The sequence below is a fragment of the Anolis carolinensis genome, unplaced genomic scaffold (assembly GCF_035594765.1).
Source record: "Anolis carolinensis isolate JA03-04 unplaced genomic scaffold, rAnoCar3.1.pri scaffold_10, whole genome shotgun sequence".
Lineage (NCBI taxonomy): Eukaryota > Metazoa > Chordata > Lepidosauria > Squamata > Dactyloidae > Anolis > Anolis carolinensis.
The window spans coordinates 18,800,807-18,814,190 of NW_026943821.1; the positions used below are offsets into that span (position 1 = coordinate 18,800,807).

Genomic DNA, 13,384 nt, shown 5'->3' on the forward strand with positions numbered 1-13,384 from the left:
AAAGCAGTAGAGAAAGCAGTAATCCAGTTGCAAAGGCAATCTGCAGAATACAGTTCAAAATCTTTGTAGAAAATAGTAAAGTCTCTAAAATAGCATAGAGAAACAAGGTAGCATGAACTTCAAAATACAATCCAAACACAGAATCTAGGCATGAACCGAAGTGAAGATCTATTTCCATGAGCAGAGACAAAGCAAGAGTTAAGCTTCCAGAATCAACGTTGCTCTGTCTGAAATCTCCCCCAATTTCACCCTTTTTAACCATGCTTGCAAGGTAGAGAAACATTCCTCTTTGGCTCCCACACACTTGCCCGCGATTCTCACAGAACGCCTAGGACTGAGTTTCAACCTTCATCTAGTGTCTCTATCTAAGGAAAACTCCTCTGCCTCGCTGCCAGAGCCATCTGGACTTTGTTGATGTTCGTCTGGATGTTGTTGATGTTCAAAATCCTGTGAAAAGTCGCCCTTATCACTAACTTCAGCTTCCCTGCTAAACTCAGAGCTTTCAACATTTCCTTGATCAACCTGTTGAGACCCAAATCCCCCTTCATCATCAGATTGAACCACAACACTGCCGTCACAAGCGCAATTGGTGGGAATGAGAGTCAGGGCTTTCTCGGTGGTGGCCCCTCGGCTGTGGAAATAACTCCCCAGAGAGATTAGATCAGCCCCCACCCTCCTGGTGTTCAGAAAACAACTCAAAACCTGGCTATGCAAGTAGACATTCAGCGAGAGATAGTACTACTGAAGTAGCTAAATGACAACCACGTGCAATGTCTAAAATGTCTAACATGTTCGATGTCTCCCTGTTAAAAGTGGTACCTATTTATCTACCAGTATTTCTGCTTTTGACCTGCTAGGTGGGTAGATGAGCTGGGGCTAACAGTGGGTGCTTACCCCACCTAGGCTAAAACTCTTGATCTGTAAGCCGCTCTAGATAGCCTGGATATTTCCTTTGCATTTCAACTCCCGGCCTTGAAATGCTTTCCTCGCAACCCCAGAAGGCATGCACTGATAGCACGTCATTCAGAGTGCAACCTTTTTCCTTCCCATTGAGAAAGTCAATGTGTTGGTTTGCAAACTGGGGGCCCTCCCCAGCCGCGGGCGTCCTGCAAGGTGACACATCTCTCTACCTGTCTGCACTCATGTTTTGCCACGGCATTTGGCCTCCTTTGCCCCCTGCTTTGTGATCCAGGCTGGTCTGGCCACAGGCAGCGAGACCGTGGGGAAAACACACCTTTTAGAAAAGCTGCTTTGTTTTCCAAGCTGGCCGTAAGCAACAAAACAGCCACAGCAGCAGCAGCAACAGAGGTCTTAGAAGAATCTCCCATTGCTCTCTTCCCATCCTGATGCTAAACGGTTTCCCTTCACACAGATGAGGAGGAGGAGAGGTTTCATTGCAGAGAAGCAACTCCTGATAAATCATAACTATGTGATGATGGGTTTTGTTGATCCATTCCTTCATCTTATGGAGACCCTAAAGCGCATTTTCATTTTCAAGGAGTTCCACATCTGTCTTATGGTTGGCTTCAAAGAACCGTTAGATAGAGAATCCATGGATATAGAGCAGGCATGGGCAAACTTTGGCCCTCCAGGTGTTTTTGGACTTCAACTCCCACAATTCCCAACATCTTGTTGGATGGGAATTGAAGTCCAAAACATATGGAGGGCTGACATTTGCAGTATCGGATATAGAGGGACAATTACGGGCCTTTCCACACAGCCATATAACCCAGAATATCAAGGCAGACAGTCCACAATATCTGCTTTGAACTGGGTTATCTGAGTCCACACTGCCATATAACCCAGTTCAAAACAGATAAGTGCAAGGGCCTTGAGGTGGGGAAAGGCTAAAGGGCATTTAAAAGCCAGACTTTGTATCCATAACCCTCATATCTAGATACAAACTAGATGCAAACCCTTGTATCTGGATGCACCAGCCCAGCCTTTTACTATTTTATCATGTTATTCTGTTTTTATTTGGTGGTTTTACTTACCATTATATTGTTGTTTATAATGCTTGTTTCATCTATATAATGTTGAATGTCTATTATATTCGTTTATTGTAAAGGTGTTTTATTCTGTTCGTTGTGGATATTGGGCTTGACCCCATGTTATCCACCCCGAGTCCCTGCGGGGAGATGGAGGCGGGATATAAAAATACAGTTGTTGTTGTTGTTGTTGTTGTTGTTATTATTATCTCTCCTGACTAAACAGAACATGGCAGCCTTCCAGATGTTGTTGTATCACAACTGACATCAGGGATTGTCATGATATCTAATGATACAGGAATTGTTGTACGGATTGTTGTGATATCTAATGATACAGGAATTGCTGTACGGATTGTCGTGATATCTAATGATACAGGAATTGTACGGATTGTCGTGATATCTAATGATACAGGAATTGTACGGATTGTCGTGATATCTAATGATACAGGAATTGTACGGATTGTCATGATATCTAATGATACAGGAATTGTTGTACAGATTGCCATGATATCTAATGATACAGGAATTGTACGGATTGTCGTGATATCTAATGATACAGGAATTGCTGTACGGATTGTCGTGATATCTAATGATACAGGAATTGCTGTACGGATTGTCGTGATATCTAATGATACAGGAATTGCTGTACGGATTGTCGTGATATCTAATGATACAGGAATTGCTGTACGGATTGTCGTGATATCTAATGATACAGGAATTGCTGTACGGATTGTCGTGATATTTAATGATACAGGAATTGTTGTATGGATTGTCGTAATATCTAATGATACAGGAATTGTTGTACAGATTGTCATGATATCTAATGAGACAGGAATTGTTGTACGGATTGTCATGATATCTAATGAGACAGGAATTGTTGTACGGATTGTCGTGATATCTAATGATACAGGAATTGTTGTCTGGCATCTGGAGAAGGCCACATAAAATGACATGGAGGGCCTTGTGTGTGGCACATGGCAACCTATCCTTTGCAGAATTGGTTGTGGGGAAGTTTGCCTTTGCTTTCCTGTGGGGCTGAGAGAGTGTGACTTGCCCAAGACCTCTCAATAGGCTTCCATGACTGACCGAGGATTTGAACCTGGTCATCATCCAATATTCAATCCATTACAACCAACTGGAAGGCAATATCACTATTTTATTTTATTGTTTTTGGCATGTTTTCCAGGTTGTGGGGGCTACTAGAAGGCGAAGCATTGTGGGTCAGTGTGTGGGGTATGTTTGTGTATTTCAGGGATACAAAAAGCCTCAAGGCTCAGGTGGGGTTCATTTGGGGTCCCTTTGGGTGATGCTCTGCTTTGAAAGGCATCAAAAGTGGAGCCGGATTCCTCCTCCGAACTGCCTCCCGACTGATAAGGGCCGCTCCATCCTCCTCTCCGTCTCTGGGGGATAATTTGACCACAGATTTAGTGCTTCCACAATAAACGAGTATTTATTGACAGTAAATCTTGTTGAATTACCTCCTGATAGTGTTCTAGCCTGGGAATGTTTTTGCAAGAGGACTGGGAGATTGTTTCCTACAGTTACATGTCATTGATAGGGGGGAAACATGTGAAATAGTGCTCTCCTGGGAAGGAAGGAAAGAAATGGGCAATTCTTCAGTCCCATGACATGGATATCGTGCTGTGCAAGAAATAGAGAGATAGACCTAAACCATGGAAAGGAGCTCTCAAAATGCAATGCCAGGTTGGGAGAATGAGGGAGCAAGGCTAGCTCTTTAAAGGTAAAGGTTTCCCCTGACGTTAAGTCCAGTCGTGTCCGACTCCGGGGGTTGGTACTCATCTTCATTTCTAAGCCAAAGAGCTGGCATTGTCTGTAGACACCTCCAAGGTCATGTGGTCGGCATGACTGCATGGAGTGCTGTTACCTTCCTGCCGGATCAGTACCTATTAATCTACTCACATTTGCATGTTTTCAAACTGCTATATTGGCAGAAGCTGGAGCTTAACAGTGGGCTCTCACTCCACTCTCAGGATTTGAACCTGGGACCTTTTGGTCCGTAAGTTCAGCAGCTCAGCGCTTTAACACACTTCGCCACCGTCAAATCCAACTTGAATTACACTATGGAACAAAATTTGAAACATTTTCTGCTCCTGGTTTGAAAATATTATTTGATGTTTAATTGTGTGGTACTTACTTTGAAAGTAGTTGTTCTACTCTAGAAACTTCATTTTGGTAGGTTGAATTGGTTGAGATTTGATGAGATAGTCATTGAAAAACTATAGCAAGATGTGCTGCAGGATGTCCCACCCACAAAAACAAAGTTTCCTAAGTTTAAGAAACCTTTTAGATGTTTAGATGATAGAACCAATTAGGAAATGTCATTTATAACCCAGGAACAAAAATTGTGTTAGATAGTGTTGTTCTTCAGAGTGGCTGAAAGCAAACTGAACACTATAGGGATGTCGTGGTGATGCTTTGCATACTATTATTTCATCTTCCTTTCGGCACAGCCATTTATATATCATTTTTGCTCAAAATTAGATTTGGGATCTGGAGGCCTTAAGGAGATATCAGCAGCCATTCATTTTAGACAGAAAAGTTCAAGGAGCAAATGGTTTCCAGCGCCTCACTCCCTGCAGAGCTAGGAATTTGGGAACAAAGGAAAATTTCATTTGCCACATAGAATTCAAAATTTAGGGTCATTTTGTCCACAACATTTCCACCACCTCCATAAAATGGTATATATGGTCCACCTGTCCATCAAAGGGATTCTAGTCTTCATGTTTATCTGCCAATCCAGGCTGTTGGGGCTGCACAGGACAGATGTCCTTGAAATGCTTTTGCTTCCATTCTGACACAAAAATGGGGACTGTCAGTGTTTATCTTCCTGCCTTTCGGGCCTTTGACCAGCCTCTTCATCACTGGCCCTGGTGGCACAGTGGATTAAACCTTTGTACCAGCAGGACAGGTTGGGTTGCTGACCTGAAGGTTGCCGGCTCAAATTCAACCTGGGGAGAGCGCGGATGAGCTCCCTCTATCAGTTCCAGCTCCATGCAGGGGTATGAGAGAAGCCTCCCACAAGGATAGTAAAAATATCAAAACATCCTGATGTCCCCTGGGCAACATCCTTGTAGATGGCCAATTCTCTCACACCACAAGTGACTTGCAGCTTCTCAAGTCACTCTTGACATGAAAAAAAAATCACTGGGCAAAGAAGTGGACAGGAAATGGCCATAGGGAAGGAAGGCAGACCAGCAAAAGTAGACTCTGGAGGGATCTGGGTTGGCTAGTCTAGACTTTCTGGGATACAAAGGACAGAGGGAATATTATTGGGGTTTGCGTGTTTCATTGCTTGCTCTGTGTCACAACATTTAGTTCAATGGTGAGCCACAAGGAGTTGCAAGTACAACATCATGCTCATTGAGGGTGATCTTTGTGATATTCCTTATCTGTCTTTTATTATTGGCTTCTATTGTTCTCAGGCTCCTTTTACACTGCCAGATAACCCAGGTTATCAAAGCAGAAAATCCACATTATCTGATTTGAACTGGATTATCTTCATCTACACTGCCTTATAATCCAGTTCGGTTGTCTAGAAGGGAGCTCCAGTTGCCATAAGGCTGCTAGTCAGGATGGCTATAGACTCCCCTTTGGCTTTTGAATATCTTAGCTGTATCAAAAAAGTGAGGTAGACTTCCCTTTGGAGAGGACTTTGGTCAGATCCAACACACTTTTTATGTTAACATGTTCCAAAGAAGTGTGTATGGTTTTTCTAATTTGTAAAAGATAGATAGATAGATAGATATTTGCAGTGTTTCCAATTTTCTAATTTTGCAAGTATTTATTTATTTATTTATAGTATTTATATTCCGCCCTTCTCACTCTGAAGGGGACTCTGGGTGGATCACATTGTATAATAGAAGACAAACATTCAATGCCATAAATAGAACAAAGACAGAGACAGATGCAGAGGCTATTTAACCTTTTCCTGAGCGGATGTTCGATTCCCGCCACAGGGGGAGCAGCTGCTTCATCATCCACTGTGACGGCACTTCCTCATTCCAACGGTGGTTGGATGATTTTTATGGAGTCGTAAATTAGTTAAATTAGCCTCCCCACTTTATAGTGGTACCTTAATTTCCTACTTGATAGATGCAACTATCTTTCGGGTTGCTAGGTCAGCAACGAGCAGGGGTTATTATTTATTTATTTATTTATTTTTAAATTGTCGGGTGCTCACCCTGCCATGGGCTGGCCTCGAACTCATGATCTCTTGGTCAGAGTGATTTATTGCAGCTGGTTGCTCACCAGCCTGGGCCACAGCCCAGCCCCTTTATTTCACTGCAATAAAGGTCACTCCAGTTCATTCATAGCTGTGGATACTTTTGCTTTCCTTGAAAACTTCTTATCAGAGCGATGAAGCCTTGGAAACAGATCGGAGGAGAGGACACCCTTCATTCTCTCTCTTATTTACTTCTAACAGTCTCTCTCTCTCTACTTCTCTCCCTCCTTCTCTTCTTCTTGCTCCACAGAAAGCTGACCTAGCGGTGGCCCCGCTCACCATCACCCATGTCCGGGAGAAGGCCATTGACTTCTCCAAGCCCTTCATGACGCTGGGCATCAGCATCCTCTACCGCAAGGCCAATGGGACCAGCCCCAGCGTTTTCTCTTTCCTGAACCCGCTCTCGCCGGACATTTGGATGTACATCCTCTTGGCCTACCTGGGCGTTAGTTGCGTGCTCTTCGTCATTGCCAGGTAAGAGGCTCTCAGGACTTGGACCGAGACTAGGCAAGCAGGACCCTCAGACCCTTCCTTTTGTGTCCCAAAAGACACTCAGCTCTTCCGTCTCTCCATTGAATCAGTCAAGAGAGAGCTTCTCCTTGGAAATCTCCAACAAAAAAACAACAAGCTGTCAGAGGTTTTATACAATGATAAAACAACTGATATGGTGGAAGGGAATCTAATAACTCCAGTTACAAAACCACATACCCACAGATAGATGCAGTGGACTTCTGCAGTAACAGGGACACAATATGCAGGAAGGCTTTTCTTTGTTGTAGCAATATATTCGCATATACAATATATACAAACATTATTTATCTATTTATTTACAGTATTTATATTCCGCCTTTCCCTTCCTGAAGGGGACTCAGGGCAGATCACATTGTATACATATAAGGCAAACATTCAATGCCATATACACATAGAACAAAGACAGAGACAGACGCAGAGGCAATTTAACCTTCTCCTGAGGGGATGTTCAATTCTGGCCACAGGGGAAGCAGCTGTTTCATCATCCACTGCGAAGGCACTTCCTCATTCCAATGGTGGCTGGATGATTTTCATGGAGTCATAAATTAGTTAAATTAGCCTCCCCATTTTATGAGTGGTACCTTAATTTCCTACTTGATAGATGCAACTATATTTCGGGTTGCTAGGTCAGCAATGAGCAGGGGCTATTTTTAATTTTTAATTGTCGGGTGCTCATCCCGCCACGGGCTGGCCTCGAACTCATGACCTCTTGGTCAGAGTGATTTATTGCAGCTGGCTGCTCACCAGCCTGCGCCACAGCCCGGCCCAGTTTCTTTCTCTCTCCAGTTCTACAGCAACTCTTTCCAACAACCACTATCCATTCCACATCAACACTCATTACAGAGAACACAACTTTTACACCTCCCCCATTGCATCAGCCCACATCCTGATAATATTGACACAGCAATTTCATATGTGGTTAGGCCTGAGAGATTAACCCTATTATCACTTAAGACATGACAGGTAATTTACAAATCCTGACACAAACATCCATGGAAGTTGGAGAAATTATCCAAACATATCCTCCCATTATCCCATCCTAATGCAGTCATGCCGGCCACATGACCTTGGAGGTGTCTATGGACAACACTGGCTCTTTGGCTTAGAAATGGAGATGAGCACCAACCCCCAGCATCGGTCACGACTGGACTTAACGTCAGGGGAAACCTTTACCTTACCTTTTATCCCACCCAATGGGGAGAAATCTTTTGAAATAACTCATTCTTTTGGGAAGGGAAATAAAATGAAACAAATAAGGGGTTTAGATCACTATGGAAGAGTTGCATCATGTGGGCCTTGCTGAGCTGGTAGACTAGGGACACTACTGTTTTTTTAAAGGAGAAGATGGGAAAGTGTTTATCTTATTAAACAGCATAAGCTTACTGAATGTGAAAGCACAAAACCCCATAATCTCTCCCTCTCTCCTTGCTGTGCTGGTTAGTTATGATTAATTTTGAGATAGGGCAATGGCCTGGTGTTTGGCGTGACTTTGTCAAACGGGTTCAGCTTCCAGACTGTTTTTGCAGGCATCTGTCCAGCCAGAGATCTGCATGGAAAAGCAAAATTGAGCAGGATGGTATAATCGTCATCATCGTCCTGACCCACTGTGTGCATTAGCCCCCCATTTATGGCATGGCTTTGCTTGGCTCCCTGGGGCCCTGGCAGCAGCGGCGGCGTTTGGAAGTGATTACCTGGGCTTAGTGGCTAATACCTTAATTTCGCGTAATGCCCTTGTCCAAATAGGCCCCGCAGGGAGCAGGCGGGCTCTTTGTTTACTCCAACACATCTGGGTCGGCTTTCAAAGCAAGAAAGTGGAGGAGACCCATATGTCAACTTCGAGTTTTTGAGATGCAAGGAGACCTCCATCAAGAGGACCCCGATGCAAGAAAATGGGCCTTGGGAGTGTTTTCTGTGGACAGAAAGCCTCAGTTATAAAAAGAATACAAAGAAATATCCTTAAAAAGAGCTGGCTCAAAACATTGACAGCATGCTGCTGGATAAAGATTGTCAACAGATGTACAATTTGCATGAGAGCAAATAATGAGTGATTATTTGTGGTGGGGAGGAAGTGAACCTCATTTGAAGCTGAAATCTGAGCAAGATCCCAATATAGTCTTGCTGGCTGTGGCCGTCCTCTATTTCTTAGCTCCGTCAACCCTTACTGCTTTTGGGATAACATTTCCCTACAAACCATGGATCTTTTTAACAAGAGGGCCAGCTCATCTGGAGTCAAATCTGGAGTCAGTCTCTCTCTTTTGTCTTATGCCAATCTGCGACCAAGGAACCAAACCAAGACTGGGCAACCTTTTACTCCTGCTATGGTTGGCCCATGGGTCCCCACTGCCTCCCATGTCTGTGTGGATAGTAAATCCACTCCGGATTTTATTCCAGGAGTCAAAGGAGCAGCTTAAAGTTTGGAGCCTGTTTTGGAGGCAGGGTTGAACTCCATGGAGGATTCATTTAACGTGAACTTAATGGAGCTCTCCAAGGTGCTGGAGTTACTTTTGTAAAAATGTCCAACTGCTCACAATGGAGAACATATACAGGAAGAAGGCACCAGATTCATCGCATTTATGTTCCTTTCACCCTCAAGGCTCTTTTTTTCAACATCATGGAACGGATACAGCAACATTGGGCTGCTTTTAGCAGTTACTATATTATTTATTTATTTATTTATTTATTTACAGTATTTATATTCCGCCCTTCTCACCCCGAAGGGGAGTCAGGGCAGATCACAAGGCAAACATTCAATGCCATATGAACATAGAGACAGAGACTGAGACAGAGACACAGAGGCAATTTAACTTTCTCTAGCTTCCAGCTTCCTGAGGGTATGCTCGATTCTGGCCACAGGGGGAGCAGCTGGTTCATCATCCACTGTGATGCCAACTTCCTCATTCCAAACGCTGCTGGATTATTTTTATGGTGTCGTAAATTAGTTAAATTTAGCCTCCTGCCTAAATTTCCTACTTGATAAATGCAACTATCTTTCAGGTTGCTTAGGTCAACAACCAGCAGGGCTATTTTTTATTTTAATGGTCGGGTGCTCACTCCGACAGGCTGGCCTCGAACTCATGACCTCTTGGTCATAGTGATTTATTGCAGCTGGCTACTAACCAGCCTGTGCCACAGTCCAGGCTGTGAGAAGACAAGGAGATGCCAAGCTACAATGAGGGAAAATTTATTTATTTATTTATTTACAGCATTTATATTCCGCCCTTCTCACCCCGAAGGGGACTCAGGGCGGATCACATTACACATATAGGCAAACATTCAATGCTTTTTAACATAGAACAAAGACAAGACAAACATAGGCTCCGAGCGGGCCTCGAACTCATGACCTCCTGGTCAAAGTGATTCATTGCAGCTGGTTTCAGCTGGCTTGCTCTCCAGCCTGCGCCACAGCCCGGGCCCAAGGACTAAACAAAATCTTATGTTTGCATTTGGAAGTGGCACGACAACAAGAGAACTAATCCATCCCTTTAATCTTTCCATTTATTTTCCTCCTTTGTCTTTCCATTCACTTCTGTGGCTATTACCTTTTGTTTGTTCCCCCCCCCCTTTTTTGGAGGATGTAATTTGTACAAATTGCCAAGCCCAATAGCCCATAAGTCATGTTACTGGATGTCTTCCCGGCCCCACCTGGAGCGAACGAATCACAAAGGACTCTTTTCCATGGGACACGTTTTCCAATTAGTGTTCCCTTAGCCGCAGCCGCCTTTGCAGAACGAGCGACCTGCCTCCGTGCCTTTCATCCGCAACCTGTTCTCTCTCTGACCTTCTGCCTAATGAAGAGTTGCATCCAGGGAAAGCAGATGCAAAAGAGCTCCAAGGAGAGGATGAGGCTCCTCCAGTTCTAAGAGAGCCATTTCTAACTCTTGACCTTTTCCAGGCTCCCGAATTCTGACCTGTGCAGGGAAATAGTCGCTCCTTAATTCAAAGGTACGAGTTCCCCTTGAAACGCTCCCTTCCCTACTATATAAAGGCCTCTCTCATCGGTCATTGACTGCTGTGCAAATTCAGCCCTGAGGCTATTTGGAGACCAGGAATGGTGACGTTTTTGATCCATCAGAGTTTCCAATACAGCTTTGAAGCCGATGGATGGAGCCGCCGCCGATTCCACTGAATGTCATTGGGGTTAGAGGCGGCGAATGATGTCTTCCAGGTGGGCCCTTTTTCCTGTCGCTGCTTTGTAGTTTTAGCCCCAGGAATGATGTCAAGGAGTAGGATTAATTGCAGTCTGCTGAGGATTGCTCCCTCACATCATACACACACATGTGCACGTATGCACACACCCGATCATTTTTGGCTCAGATCAGCCCTCGGCATCTGTTTCAGCCCAAAACCCTTTCCTTCATTTTATCTGGGAAAACACAACCTCCCCCTTTCCCTTTGTAATGAAAGACCTTGTGTCTGCTCTACTGAAATATATAAAAAAAGGAATTTGGATATTTTAAAAATATCTATGCATTGTATAGTTGAAACAGCGGCAATGGTGCCAGTAGTTAAAAATAATCATGCAACAGTGGAAATAAAACACGTTCGCAATTATAGACAAAAGCTGCAATGACGGGCTGGTGATATTCACAGCCAGAATGGGATAAATGCATAAAATGAATCAAAGCTCTCGCCGTCGCCTTTTATTCAAATATTTTTATTCCCTGTTGCCACGTCATGCGACCTCAGTGTCACTTGCAGAGTGGTTGCGAGATGGAAAAGACAAGGCTGTTGGGAAGCTCTGGGGATTCCTGGAGGGAGAAGAGGGAAGGATAATTAATTTGTCTGGTTCCAGAGCAATTACACCAATTATGCTACGTTTAATTTAATTCAATCATCGCACAAAATGCAGGACCTTTGGAAAACGAGAGCCTGTGGCAGCAGAGGAATATGCCTGTCTTCTTTCTTTCGAGATGAGCACTTCACCATTGGTTGCCCAGTGTCCATACCAGAAAGAGATTCACTGTTGGTTGCCCAATGTCCATACCAGAAGGAGATTCACCATTGGCTGCCCAATGTCCATACCAGAAGGAGATTCATCATTGGCTGCCCAATGTCCATGCAAGAAGAAGATCCACTGTTGGTTGCCCAATGTCCATGCAAGAAGGAGATCCACTGTTGGTTGCCCAGTGTCCATACCAGAAGGAGATTTGCCATTGGTTTTCCAATGTCCATGCAAGAAGGAGATCCACTGTTGGTTGCCCAGTGTCCATACCAGAAGGAGATTACCATTGGTTGCCCAGTGTCCATACCAAAAGGAGATTCACCATTGGTTGCCCAATGTCCATGCAAGAAGGAGATCCACTGTTGGTTGCCCAGTGTCCATACCAGAGGGAGATTCACCATTGGTTGCCCAATGTCCATACCAGAAGGAGATTCACTGTTGGTTGCCCAGTGTCCATACCAGAAGGAGATTCACCATTGGTTGCCCAATGTCCATACCAGAAGGAGATTCACTGTTGGTTGCCCAGTGTCCATACCAGAAGGAGATTCACCATTGGTTGCCCAATGTCCATGCAAGAAGGAGATCCACTGTTGGTTGCCCAGTGCCCATACCAGAAGGAGATTCACCATTGGTTGCCCAATGTCCATGCAAGAAGGAGATCCACTGTTGGTTGCCCAGTGTCCATACCTGAATCAGATGCACTGTTGGTTGCCCAATATCTCTACAGCAATGGTTGTCCAATATCCATCCCAGAAGTAGATCCACCATCGCCTTCCCAGTGTCTTTACTATACCAGACACAGATCCAATGCCTATACCACCATGTAACTCCAGAAATGTAGGTTAATACCATGCAAAGATCTTTCTCTATCCTCCGCATGATGATCCCTCCCTGGTTTATGGCTGACTCCTCCTCCCTCTTTCCCTGTGCAGGTTCAGCCCTTACGAATGGTACGATGCCCACCCGTGCAACCCGGGCTCGGACATTGTGGAGAACAACTTCACCCTCCTCAACAGTTTCTGGTTCGGCATGGGGTCCCTGATGCAACAAGGTAAATCCCTTTTCCCATTTTTTCTCCCCCATCCCCCTCTCTCTGGAAAAAGAAAGACACACCGCTTGCGTGTTCTGCTTTGCTTTGGCATGTCCCCGCACGGTTGTGTCTTTCCCTTCTTGACAGGTGCAAGATAAACATAGTTGTTCTTTTGGGGGAGAGAAAGAACAACTACAATAATCAGGAGCCTTTGGAGCAAGGAAACTGATGTTCCTTCTGTTTGTCGGGAGGCAGCCGAGCTGCGCAAAGGAGCCTCTGTCATCGCTCCTTGACAAGTAAAACCGCTGCCTTCGAAATGGGGGAGTTTGCCTCTGAACAATTCCAGGAGCGCTTGTCAAGACCCGCTTTGGTCTCCCCTCCGCTGTTGAGGCTTTTTAGGTGTCGCACCTGATCTCTTTCTTTCTTTCCTTGCTTCCTTTTCTCTTCTTTCTTTCTCCTCTGACAGATTTCAGGCACTGCATCTCCTTGCTTCCCTTGCTGCCCAACCTCTTAATTGAGTTGTTCCATAGCAATGTCACTCTGGTGCCCCCGGGATTTTCTTCCAGTTTCTGTGTCACTCAGGAACCCTTTCTGGTTGGCAAAGGGTCAAGAAGGAGGACAGAAGACCTTCAGGAGGCAACGGGGGCAAA

The 13,384-nt window shown here is 44.6% G+C and overlaps 1 protein-coding gene across 1 annotated transcript in view; it reads left to right on the forward strand.

Moving 5' to 3' along the window:
• Nucleotides 1–13,384, forward strand: part of grik3 (glutamate ionotropic receptor kainate type subunit 3) — a 211,166-nt gene that overhangs the window by 179,933 nt on the left and 17,849 nt on the right. The window contains exons 11-12 of the mRNA XM_008119888.2: nt 6,482–6,705; nt 12,637–12,755. Coding sequence (XP_008118095.1) covers nt 6,482–6,705; nt 12,637–12,755 — 343 coding nt within the window. The remainder of the gene's footprint in view (nt 1–6,481; nt 6,706–12,636; nt 12,756–13,384) is intronic.